General features: G+C 37.2%; 1 protein-coding gene across 1 annotated transcript in view; it reads right to left on the bottom strand.

Moving 5' to 3' along the window:
* The window catches only part of LOC138757895 (protein Jade-1-like), a 160,750-nt gene that overhangs the window by 48,453 nt on the left and 98,654 nt on the right, over positions 1–13,643 (bottom strand). The window contains 1 exon segment of the mRNA XM_069925983.1: positions 137–327. Within this exon segment, the coding sequence (XP_069782084.1) occupies positions 137–327 (191 nt within the window).

Genomic DNA, 13,643 nt, shown 5'->3' with positions numbered 1-13,643 from the left:
CAAATTAGATAAACATCTACTCGGTGAAGTTGTGAAAGGTTTGTATTCATTTACTACTTTATAAATAACCTCCAATAAAAGAGGCTCTTAAATTCAGCCATAAGGGAGACAAGCTACATTTATGTTAAATACATACCCATTCCTCTGAATTCTTCATTTAGCAGCTCCAGCCAGGCCACATCCATATCATCTAGATCATAACGACACACGCTGTCTGCAAGTATGCGGATGTCCACATAGCCAAGCTCTGGTGGCTCAGACCCTGAGGAGTGAATATATTTTCTTGGTCTAGAAAATATCACAGTTTTATCCTTTTCCTCAGTTACTCTGTAAGCAAAAAGGAGAAAAAAAAATACTAGTTTATATTGCAGCTTTGATGCATTGGAGCCCTGCAGTGACAATCCATGAAAGGAAAACTAAAAACAAAATTAAACACAAGTTGTTTCTCAGACATCTTGTGAAATATCACTGAAACAGATTTCAATCAGTTCAGTGGGTTAGTATGTATTCTAATGGCTCAGTATTTTTTAAATAGATGTTTAGGTGCCATTTCAGAAATCAGACAGTAATTCACCGGTGGGCATTGTGGGTGATAATAATCAATTTTCACTTTTGCTGACTATTTGTACAATCATAAACTAAAGTCTGGTGAATGCCTTTTGCTTTTTCTATATCTAATGTTGCTAAAATCTACAGTTTAATCCAAGATCACAGAAACCCTCATTTAAGAGTCTGCTTGTTTCCAGTGAACTTTCATTAAATTGCAGTGATGCAAGTTACTAAATAAAAAAAATGAGAAATGGCAGCGATACACCAAGGTCATCAGGATCCAAAAAAGATAAGCTAGTGAATATTCAGCTGAGGTCAGCAACGAGAATAATCAGGATGCAGGTTAGATTCCAACTGCAATGACATACAACAATTAAGACATGAAATAACTGCGCTTTTAATTTAGGCTTCCTGCATAGAATTCTTTTTTCCTTGCGGATAAACAGTTTATAATTTCTATGTGAGTCAGTAAACTCCATTCTGTGGGACTGGCCCTGTACAAATTCCTTGATACACAGCAAGCAGTTCAATCCTTTGGCATAGCATAATGGTCATATTACAGCAGAAAACAAATTTAGTTCTGAATATCAGATTCAGGATGAAAAATCTGATTCTGCTCACTGTATGCACACAAATGCTTCCTTAAAGTGGAATAGCACAGGAAAAAATATCCAACTCATGTCTGATAGCTCTTTCTGAAACCAGTTGGGTATCAGGTACCCGGGCCCATTCCCCACAAGAGTGCCTTTGCAATGAATTCCATTTCGTAAATCTGCTTCCATGCTTGCTGCAAATATGCAGAAATGAGTGGCAGAATATTTCACTGATATCCCCCACCAACACCACCCAGCACTCGCAGACCAATTTTTATTTATGCCACAAAAAGATTGGGTTAAAAAAGATAAATTATATTTTCATTTGTGGTGAGTTGATCTGGCTCTGTTTTCTTTTTATGATTATGTATGATAATTGGGCTGCTAGATGAGATCGGAGTGATCGGCGTGGTTTAGCTATATCGGTAGGTTTTTTTAAATTTTTTTAAGTTTTTAATTCAGATTTGTTTTTTCTTCTTTTTTGGGGTTTTTTTTCTCTTTTTTTTATATATTTTTATTAATTATATCTTTTTTTTTAGAGATAGTTCATACTCTAAACTGATCTAAATTTTTTTATGATATATTTTTATTCTGCAATATTATTGTTTAATATCTCTGTATTAATTCATTATTTACTATGTATTTTTCATATCTCTTTGAACTGTATGTGTTTATAAATTATAATAATAATAAAAAGATTGGAAAAGAAAGAAAAAGATAAATTGTTCAAAAAAAAGTGACATCTATTCAACATATCAAAACACTAGAAAGTGCAAGAAGATCAACACATGGGGGAAAACGGCCTTCTCTTCTACTAAATGTCCCAGACATCCTTTAAACCCAGTGGAGACAACGGAAAGACATTTAATATCATACCCAGAAAAAAGATGCTTTTGATAGCACTACACTCCCTCAATATTGCATTAACATGGTTATTTCCATTCAACTCTCCCCAAGTGCATTGCAATTGAAAACACAAAGGAGCTGTGGGGGAGGAGGAACAATATTTGCTAAAGTTGTTAAATTGCAAAAATAAAACACATTAAAGTTGCCATCAGAGTTAAAAAGAAAAATGAAAATTGGCATTTACAATTAGCGTAATTTTTTTTGCTGAACAACTCCTGAGTCTTTAAGTAAGGATTATAAGTGTTTCAAGCCATAGATAGTTTATGAAAGTCATACACCATTGAACACCCTCACTGATTCCCCAGAGGTAATAAAGTTAGTTGCAACAAGCAATATGGCAGAACATGGCACAATTTTCAACATAAAACATACATTAGAAATCAACACAAGTTACACACATGAACTAATTTACATTTTATAAGAGTTTGTTTTTTCTTTAGAAGGCGCCTTGATTTGATCCAGAATGCATTGCCTCAACAGGAGGCAAAATCAAATTCCACAGCAGCTTCATGACCAGGGGGCATAGTTTTAAGGTTAGAAACTTGAGCATGACAAGTTGCCGGAAGTAACAATGTTCAAAAGACATTTGAACAGTCGTGTGGAATTAAAGGGCATATGCAAGCAAATGGGTCTAGCCCAGAATACCAACTCAGTCAGCATGGATGAGTTGGGCCAGACAAATTGAGTAAAATGTTGAAAAGGTAGATTAAAAAGAGCAATGCAGAATGAGCAAGGGACTGGAGCAAACTGGATAGTTCCTCAAAAAGGTTTCATTTAGTGGTGTATTATTTTATGATTCAGATCTATAAAGGGAATATTACAAGCCTGGATGATTAACTTGCCGGAAATGGATATCCATCTTTCGTGTGAGTAGGGTGGCTGGGATAAGCAATGCCACTAATGATCTTCAGTATTATTTACTTTATTCAAGTCTCAAGAAGCCAGAAGAAAGCCCAAAATACAGCGAGTAAGAAGAATACAGCCCATCTGGGGTCTGATACCGGTGCATCAGGAAAGATTTCGCTTGGGCGACTTCTAGGTGCACATTGGCAAGTAATTAGAAGAACCAATTTCAAGGATAACCCTTGAATTATTTCACCATTGTTAGCAAAATGACCTGGAGAATAACTTAACGTCCCGTTTCAGTACCTGAAAGACAAACTTTGCCATGCAAAAACACAAAGATGGAGAAACTCAGCAGGTCAAACAGTTTTGGGTTTGAGCCCTTCATCAAGGCATGGAAAAATGCCCGCAGACATCCAAACACAAGACCAGGGGGAGGGGTGGCTGCAAAGGCAGGTGATAAGTGGAGAAGGGAGGGAGGGGACAGCGATCAAGGGGATGAGGGATGGCTGGGTGAATAGCGAGGGAAGGGAGGGAGGAGAACTGGAAAGGGGAAGGGAAGGGAGAGGGGGAGGAGGAGGAGAGCGGGTTAACAGAAATCGGAAAAGTCGACATTAATGCCATCAGTTGGAGAGTGCTCAGATGGAAAACCAGGTGTTGTTCCTCCAATTTGCAGGTGGTCTGGGTGGGACAGTACACAAGGCCATGGACCGACCTGTGAGTGTGGGAGTGTGACACAGACTGAAATGGTTCAACACTGTCACTGGGAGATCCTCAGTGAAATGTTCTCCCAATCTGCTCCCAGTCCAGTCTCTCCGATGTAAAGAATGCCACAAAGGGAGCACCAGATGCAGTAAATCAGTCCTGCAGATACACAAAATGAAGTGTTGCCTCATTTGAAAGGCCTATTTGAGGCCTCGGAACGTGATGAGGGAGGAGGTGTGGCCGCAAGTTTGGCACTTCCTAAGGCCACAGGGGAAGGTGTCTGGAAGGGGGAAAAATTGGTGGGGAGGGATGAGTGCATGAGGGAGTCACGGAAGGAGCAGTCCCTACAGAAGGAGAGAGGAAGATGTGTCTGGTAGTGGGATCCTGTTGTGAATGCTGGAAATTCTGGAGGATAATGTGGTGAATACGTAGGCTGGTAGAGTGGTAGGTGAGGATAAGGAGGATGCTATGTTTGTTATGTCCGGAGGCAGAGGGGACCAGGGCAGATAAGCAAGAAATGGAGGAGATGCGGCTTCATCAGTTACAATGGTGCTGATTTCAACCTCCACGATTGTACATCCTTTTTACTTAAAATCAAACTTTTCTTCCTGGCATTTTAAAAATACGTTAAATGGGGGTGATATGTTGAACATCTTGTGGAACTTTATTACATTTTGTTCCTCCCCAAATGCAAATAATCTAGAGCACTCATGTCAAACTCAGGCCTGTGGGCCAAATTTGGCCCGTGATATAATTATATTTGGCCCGCAAGATCATATCAAATATGTATTAGAGCTGGCCCGCTGGCCGCCGCGCCAGTATAGTGCATGCACAGCTAGTACTACAAATCCCAGAATGCTTTGCAAATGCGTTGGCGCCGGCCCGTCAGCCCGCTAATCGCCCCCACCTCCTCTCTTTCCTTTCATTACCATCTGCCACCTGTCGCCTAACTCACATGTAATAAACCCCTTACGAAAAATGGCCAAACGAAAGACAGAAAACAGGACCTTTCAAGACAGGTGGGAGACAGACTATATGTTCATCATTTTAAAAGACAAACCTGTTTGTCATTGAAGCAAGTTTTTTTTTGACTTGTTGGCATGAGAAAAAAAATACATTTAAAAGGAGCTTAAAGGCTATAGAGAAATATTATTTACTGAATATTTTATTTCTCATTTGTTAATGCTTCTTCTGGAAAGAATTTAACCAAAACTATTATTAAACATTTATTTTAATAAGAAAAAGTTTAACATTACATATGTTGAAAGAAGAGAAAACATGCAGATGTTGTTGAAAATTTTCAATAAATATTTAGTTTGGCCCACGACTTAGTCCAAGCTTTTAATTTTGGCCCTCTGTGAATTTGAGTTTGACACCCCTGGTCTAGAGTCTGTCCCGGAGTAACAAATTTTTACACATGTCCATAGGTTGATTTTGAGTCAAAAAGTAAACAAAAAAATATTCAATACATTAAATAGACTTCCACAGTATTGTAATGAAATGCATCAAAAACATGAAACTGTTGAGTATAATGACTAAAAAGGAGAGAGAGAAAAAACTAGTTTTGCCATTCGTAGGAATGAACATATGTACTACATCAGACTTTTCATTTTAATAATTTATCGGAAGCTGGCACGTATGTGAAGGAGTCCATAATTTAACCATTCAAAGTAACTTTTGGAAATTAGTGACTTAATACAAGGTTTACAAATAGCACAATAAATAAAAAGAAAAATAAATGCTCTTTCTAAATGTCTTTTTTCAATAATTCTTTGTCCCATGACTAATATCCAGCTCTTGAACTGCTGCTCAACAATAAAATCTTAGTAAGGCCATTGAGCAGATGTGTTGACAAAAATGATGAAGAAAAAGCCAGACGACATAACAGGGTTACCATATTCAAGCAGAATAACACAGCATAAAAGGCAACACAACATTCCATGATGCCACAGATAAGCATTGTATCAAACTATCCATGTACAACGTACCAGTATGAGAAAGAAACTTATGAAACCTCAATCTCAGTTGATTTATAGATGACCCCATCTACAGTAACTATCATGTCTGGTCAGAGGTATAGATATTAAAAACTATTGGAATTCATTTTCTCATTCACACATGAACCTGTTACTCCGAAGACGATGTCTACTTTTATTCGGATTGGAACTGTCGAATCTTCCGTCTGGGCACTCTCCAACCTGATCGCATTAACATTGATTTCTCTGCTTCCTGCTAAACTTGCTCACCTTTTCTTTTCCCTCCCTTCTCTCATCCACCTATCATCTTCTGCCTTTGCCATCCCCCTCTCCCTTACCCTCGGATACCTACTGAAATTCTCTCATACCTTGATGAGAGAATTCAGGGCTCAAGCCTGAAATGTCGTAATGTATTTCTACCTTTACAACATTAAGGACATTGTTTGACCTGCTGAGCTTATCCAGCATTTTGTGTTTTTAACCTCAACCACAGTGTTAACAGATTTTCATGATTTACCTCTTGAATGAACACATATGTAAAAAAAGGGACAAAGACAATTCTCCCCTTGAATCATTCAATGGGGTTAACCAAGTTAAAACTGCTCTCACTGCAACAGAAGCACCAGTGTATTTTCCAATGCTTGAGAATTACCCTTACAATGCTAATAAACCTGGATTAAGAATAAACAGTTTAAAAGACAAAAATACTATACTGTACTTACACTGAACAAACTTCATTTGCATAAATATATAAATCTTAAAGCATTTTACTTTATTTTCAGCCACATTCTTTTACTCAGAATAGCATCTCTCTACTTTGACCATCCAATTTTTTCAGTGCATTCTCAGACAATGAAATGAGATGTCAGCTGATCATGTCCAGGGTGAATGACAGAGAGCAAAAGCAAGCTACACTTTAATTAATGAACACTAACTCCAGCTCAAATTGTCTAAATGCATTTGAAATATTTAGGAATTGTGTTTGCCATTTTCTGTGGTCTTGGTATCAAACAGTAATAACAATTTTTTAAAACCTTTTTAGAGGGTGATGTCCCTTAGAGACATGATTAGGATTAAGAAATATTTTGAATTTTCATTATTTGATCAGCTTCTGGGCATCTATTGCATACAACAGGACTCCAAGTTCAGGTGTGGGTATTCAACTCAATGATATGTCAGCAAAGTCTGCATGAAGATTTCTTTTAGGAAATGCTAATATTCTACGGTTAGCATAGCAGTTACAGGGCCAGCAATCGGGACCAGGATTCAAATCCTGCGCTGTCAGAAGTTTGTACGTTCTCCCTGTGTCTGCACGAGTTTCCTCTGGGTGTTCCAATTTCCTCCCATTGTATGCAATGTACCAGGGACTGCGGATTAATTGGGTGGCACGGCCTCATAGGCCACAATGGCCTGTTACTGTGCTGGGTGTCCATATTTATTTTTTTAAATAGGTATTCAAATTGTCTTTCTGTGACTTCAGAAGGATCTAATATTGGGGCGAAGATGGGGAGAGATGGTGAAGAACAACTAAACTTTTGAGATTAAGCAATGAAATTGCAAAGTAACGGGTGCTATTAATATAATACATTGAGTCAATTGATGTCCTAAATCTTTTAGGGAGAAAGCAAATGCATTTTTGGAGGTCTAAAGACAGACATTCCAAAGAGAGGTGTGCAATACACACTTAATTTTTGAGATGCAGCCACTGCATTTTGCATTAGATTTCTTTTCCTTTCTTTCATTTTGTTGATGTTTTTTATTCTTAGGTCAACATGACCCATGAAATCAAAAAAATCATGGATGCAACTTTCACTCCAGCATTTGCGCACATGCTGGATACCAATGCTACAAATGCATTGTTTCAAATAACAAGTTTTCACAGTGACACCATGTAGGGTTCAGCTTTGATAGAAGTAAAAGATTTAATTCTCATGTTCTCCCTTCATTTCCTTCTCATATAATGACACCATACCGGTCTACCTGACAATTCACTTTATCTAACATATACAAATACATCATATAAATTAGCTCCCAAACTTGATCCCAATGTTCTTCATAAAAAATGTTTTATTTAAATGAATAAGTAAACACAAAATTGAGTTGAGTGGCCAAATTGCTTTGAAGTTATTGTCTGAAATATTTTGCCACTTCTTTCATCCTTTAAGATCCTTAATTCTCAGATCTTTAACTAAGCTTTTCACTCATCCTTCCTAATACCAATTCATAGTCACACAGATTTTTTTTTGAAGACAACAATGCCAACCAAGTTGTTTACCCGAGGTAGCCCCATATCCCGTTAAATGTTTTCCCCCATCCATGTCCCTTTCTAAATGTCTTTTAAATGTTTAGGTACATGTCAAAAATTCAACAGGTGGAAAAGCAGTTGAAAATTCAGTTGTTTAACTTGCAACACAAAAATTCTGAACACATGTCCCGCAACAGCAAAACACCAGCTTATTTGTGGGTTGGATAAATTCCTCTGAAGACAAATGGATTCACATATGTGCTGGAGAAAAATAAATCTTTTCATTCATCCCACCTGCTCACTCCTACAGCTAGCTTGACCTGAGCATGATTCTTTTGTCCAGGCAAGTTATTTGTGCAAACAATTATAAATGAGGTAAAAAGAAGAGGCTGTAATTGCAATTATCCCAATGCGGTCCATTTCCAAAGAACTAATAGCTTCAAGAGAGACATGTCTGTTAAAATAATTTTAGATCATTTGAGCACCTGATTGCGCATTATATAAATACTTTGCCACAAATACTGTAGCTTAAAACAAAGATCAGAATTATATGACTTCAAGAGAAGGCACCTAAATTTTAGGACTTGATTTTAAATTGGAGTCTATGTTACTCTTCCCTGAATTAGCTTAAAATTACAAGGATGGGGAGAAAAACTGGTGCAGCTTCAACTTCTTCAAAGCATCAGAAATTTGGAAACTTAAGCAAAAAGGATGACAAATCCTTTGTGGCTCGTTATAACAATAACACAATTTTCAATTTTGCTGACGATACCACACTGGTGGGTTGTACAAAAGGGGCAATGAGTCAGCATACAGGGAGAATACTAAAATCTTGGTTGAATGGTACATCAACAACCTCGCACTCGATGTCACCAAAACCAAGAAGCTGATAGTGGACTTCAGGAGGGGAAAACCAAAGGTCTACACTACAGTGATCATTGAGGGATCAGAGGTGGAGAGGGCGAGCAAATTTAAATTCCTGGAAGTCACTATCTCGGAGGACTTTGCCGGGACCCTGCACATCAATGTCAGCAGTGAGATTAATGAAAACTTCAGAGAATTCTACGAACAATTATACCAAACTGAAAACGAAGGGAAAGAAGGCAAAATAGATGAATTTTTAACTAAAATTGAACTACCAAAATTACAAATAGAGGAACAAAATAAATTAATAGAACCATTTGAAATAGTAGAAATACAAGAGATAATAAAAAAACTACCGAATAATAAAACACCAGGAGAGGATGGATTCCCAATAGAATTCTATAAAACATTTAAAGATTTATTAATTCCTCCCCTCCTGGAAGTAATCAACCAGATTGATAAAACAAAAAGCTTACCAGATTCATGCAAAACAGCAATAATTACAGTAATACCAAAGACAGGGAAAGATCCACTCGCACCAGCGTCATATAGACCAATATCTTTACTTAACACAGATAATAGCTAAACTATTAGCAAACAGATTAGCCGACTATGTACCAAAAATAGTAAATCTAGACCAAACTGGATTTATTAAAAAAAGATGAGCAACAGACAATATTTGTAAATTTATTAATTTAATTCATGCAGTAGAAGGAAATAAAGCTCCAACAGTAGCGGTTGCTTTAGACGCAGAGAAGGCCTTTGACAGAGTAGAATGGAATTATTTATTCAAAGTACTACAAAAATTTAGTTTACCAGAGAAATATATTAATTGGATTAAAGCATTATATAAGGGGCCATTGGCGAAAGTGACAGTAAATGGATATATATCAAAACAATTTAACTTAAGCAGATCAACAGGGCAGGGATGCCCACTATTGCCCTTATTGTTCGCGTTAGCCATAGAACCACTAGCAGAACTGATAAGAACATAAAATAAAATAAAAGGGATAAAAATAAAAGACAAGGAATATAAAATCAGTTTATTTGCAGATGACGTTATAGTATACTTAACAGAACCAGAAATATCAATAAAAGAATTACATAAGAAATTGAAGGAATATGGAGAAGTGTCGGGATACAAGATTAACGCAAATAAAAGTGAAGCAATGCCGATGAATAATGCGGATTTCTCAAAATTTAAGAAAGAATCATCATTCAGATGGCAAATGAATAAATAAAAACCTCGGCCATCTATATAAACTCAATTATTATCCACTAATGAAAAAATTACAGGACGACTTAGAGCATTGGAAAGACTTACCACGAACACTAATAGGAAGGATAAACTGTATTAAAATGAACATTTTCCCAAGGATACAATACCTATTTCAAGCATTGCCAATACACTTGACGGAGAAATTCTTCAAGGAGTTAAAGAAAATAGTAAGGAAATTTTTATGGAAAGGGGGGGAAACTGAGGATAGCACTAGATAAATTAACAGAATGGTATAAACAAGGAGGCTTACAACTGCCAAACTTTAAAAATTATTATAGAGCCGCACAATTAAGATACCTATCAGATTTTTATCAAACAAGGGAAAAGCCAGATTGGACTAGATTAGAACTAGATAAAATAGGGGAGAAGATACCTGAACACATATTATATAAATGGGATGAAAAATTGGTACAATGTAGGAATTCTCCAGTATTACATCATCTGCTCAATATTTGGAAGAACATTCATGAAGAAAGGAATAAAACAAATTACCAACTACCAAAACTAATACTGACGCAAAATCATCTAATCCCTTTTACAATAGATAACCTTTCCTTTAGAGAATGGGAGAAAAAAAGGATCAAAAGAATAGAAAATTGCTTTTCAGGAAATAAATTATTATCCTTTGAACAAATGAAGGATAAATATAACATAACTCACGATACAGTGTTGGCATACTACCAACTGAAATCCTACTTGAAGGACAAATTGGGAAACAGTCTGAGGTTACCAGAGGGAAGTAATTTTGAATATGTGATTACAGACACAATGATAATCAAAAAATTTATAACAAACATGTATATTAAACTGCAAGAAAAGGAGAATGAGGAAACAAATGGTAAAACTAAACAAAAATGGGAACAAGATCTAAACATAAAGATAAAGAAGGAAACATGGGAGAAGTTATGCTCAGGAACTATGAGAAATACAATAAATACGAGGTTACGTATGATACAATATAACTGGATACACAGGCTATATATTTCACCTCAAAAGTTAAATAAATGGGACCCAACAGTATCTGACAGATGTTTTCGCTGTAAAAAGGAAATGGGAACAACAATTCATGCAATCTGGACATGTGAGAAAGTGAAAAAATTTTGGGAAGATCTAAACCAGATATTAAACAAAATCACAAAAAGCAATATATCAAAAAAACCAGAGATCTTCCTCCTAAGTAACATAAAAAACAAAGAATTTGGACTTGATTTGGATGGTTTGTTAGGATAGCCCTAGCTGTAGCAAAAAAATGTATTATGTCAGCCTGGAAATTAGAAGATAACTTGAGAATACAACAATGGTATATAGAAATGAATAAATGTATTCCATTAGAAAAAATAACATATAATTTAAGAAATAATATTACAATATTTGAACAAATATGGGAGCCATACATGAAACACAATAGAGAAAACCTACCGGGGACATCTACCACCTAAAATGACAGAAGGAGAAGGGAATGAAAAGAATTGACTCAGTGGAATTTCTTGTTTATTTTTATTGAGTGACAACATTGTTTGACGGGTTTAATGTATCTTAGCTTCTGAACTTTAAATGAACGGGAGGGGAGGTAGGGAGGGTTGGATGGGAAGGGGGGGGGGGAGAAAATGATACTGTATATATTTGAAAAAGAAAATGTATGTATCTGGATCAATATGGTTTATAGTGTGAAAAATAAAAAAATTTTAAAAAAAGACATCCGACCATTTTACTTTTTTAACCTGAATAGACTTCTTTAAATTTTTTTCCTAATTTATTGACATCAATCAGTTAAGAGTGGTCAACCTGCATCAAAGGATGGGTCCTAGATGGCTCATGTATAATTTGAACCATTCAAACATGAATGACCAAGGTAATTACTCAAATGAACTATCTGAAACTCTATTTACAAAAAATATTTATTTACTTATTTGTATATATAAGTACTGCATATGTATTGTTCGTCTGTGTGAGTGTTATGTCTGGTTGTGCGTCAGTAGGTTTTGCACTGAAGACTGGAGTACACGGTTTCCTCAGTGGATCCATTAGATGAAAATGAACTTGACTTGAATGACGCCACTCAATTAAACACATCACATTCTGATAAATTCCATGAATTCATGTCTGTTATGGTCACATATTTACCGTTGGGAGAGGTGCCGGCTGCTGCTGATGACATAAGCGATGCGACGCGCAGGGGTAATAGCGGTCATGTGCAGGTGTGTTAAGCATTAGTATACAGGTTATGGATCTCAGATGCAGAAAGAGGAGAGTGAAAGCACCAGGATCATTCATGTGACAGTGCGCCAATGAGAAGGTCAGAAGAGTTCATCTGGGTGGCATTTGGGGAGTTGAAGAATGCAATGTTGTGTCTAATGAATAATAAAAAGGAAGCTGACATCACGGTGTGCTGGAAGAAACAAGTGAGTGTATTCTTTATTTGTTTGTAAGTTGTGGTAAATCAGTGCAGTTACAAGTGGTGACCCCGTGAGTTCACAGTACCTTCTAATTTAAAATGGATAGGGATGAGGGTAAACCCCTTACATGAATAGTTGGGGAGATTACCCCCTTTTTATTCATAATGCACCAGCATGGTTTATGATCCTTGAAGTACGTTTCTCTTCCCTCAGCAGGCAAAGCACAGTTTACTTGTGGAGCATCTTCCAGAGCTGATTGACTGTGAAGTAGAGGATGTCTTAGTGGATCCAGATGGTAATCTCCCATACGACATGCTTAAGGCGGATATTCTGTGCCATCTTGGGAGACTCATATTGCTCAATTTCTACTGAATACTGGCACAGGCTACCTGGAACAGAGCACATCTAAGGCGATTTTTGGAAAGAGAGGTTCTTTCGAGTTTACCTCCATGTTCAAAAGCCTTTCAAATATGAGTGCCTTTCAAATATCCACCCTCGATCAGTTGACAGATCATCCCGACCTCGTTAAGTCCACGACCTCCACATTGAAAATAGAAGGATTGGCTTCTTCCTCTAGTCAACAGGAGCAAATGGAACTGGAACAACTGCTTACTGAACCTTGTGAAGCGCCAGCATCTTATCAATCGAACGTAACACCAGCACCTTCTCAATCAAAGATAGCACCAGAACCTTATCAACTGAAGCTAACAGAGTTGGAGCAGCAAATGGCAGCTCTGACTATGCAGGTCCAGGCTTTGGACACAAACAGAATTCCTTTCATCAACCTGGTTGGAATCGTGGTGGTCGAAGATGTGGTAGAGGTGACGGACAGCATATTTGTTGGAAACACTGGAGATTTGGTGCTGCTGCTTGGTCCTATCAGCTACTTTTCAACTTCTACAAATGGCAGTCGGGAAACAACCAGGCCCGGCAGTAGAGGCAACTGCTGCCCATGGGCATGTTAGCCTCCATCTCTTCCTCAAAGACAGTCTCTCGGGGGTTCAATTTCTTATCAATTCCAGTGCAGTGATTTAAGTGACCCGTCCAACCACGCAGGAACACAGACACCCAATAAGTCATGTGTTCTTTCAGTCGTGAAAGATTCTCACATTCAAACATATGGCCAGTTATCACTCACATTGGATTTTGGTCTCAAGAAACATTTTTGGTGGGTTTTCACAGTTGCAAATGTGTTAAAATCAATTTTGGGAGGGGATTTGTTTTCACATTTTTCTTTGTTGGTGGATTTGTAAAATCCGTGAGTCATGAACCGCATCTGTCATTCCT

The sequence above is a fragment of the Narcine bancroftii genome, chromosome 3 (genome assembly GCF_036971445.1).
Source record: "Narcine bancroftii isolate sNarBan1 chromosome 3, sNarBan1.hap1, whole genome shotgun sequence".
Lineage (NCBI taxonomy): Eukaryota > Metazoa > Chordata > Chondrichthyes > Torpediniformes > Narcinidae > Narcine > Narcine bancroftii.
This window is presented reverse-complemented; position numbering and strand designations above follow the sequence as displayed.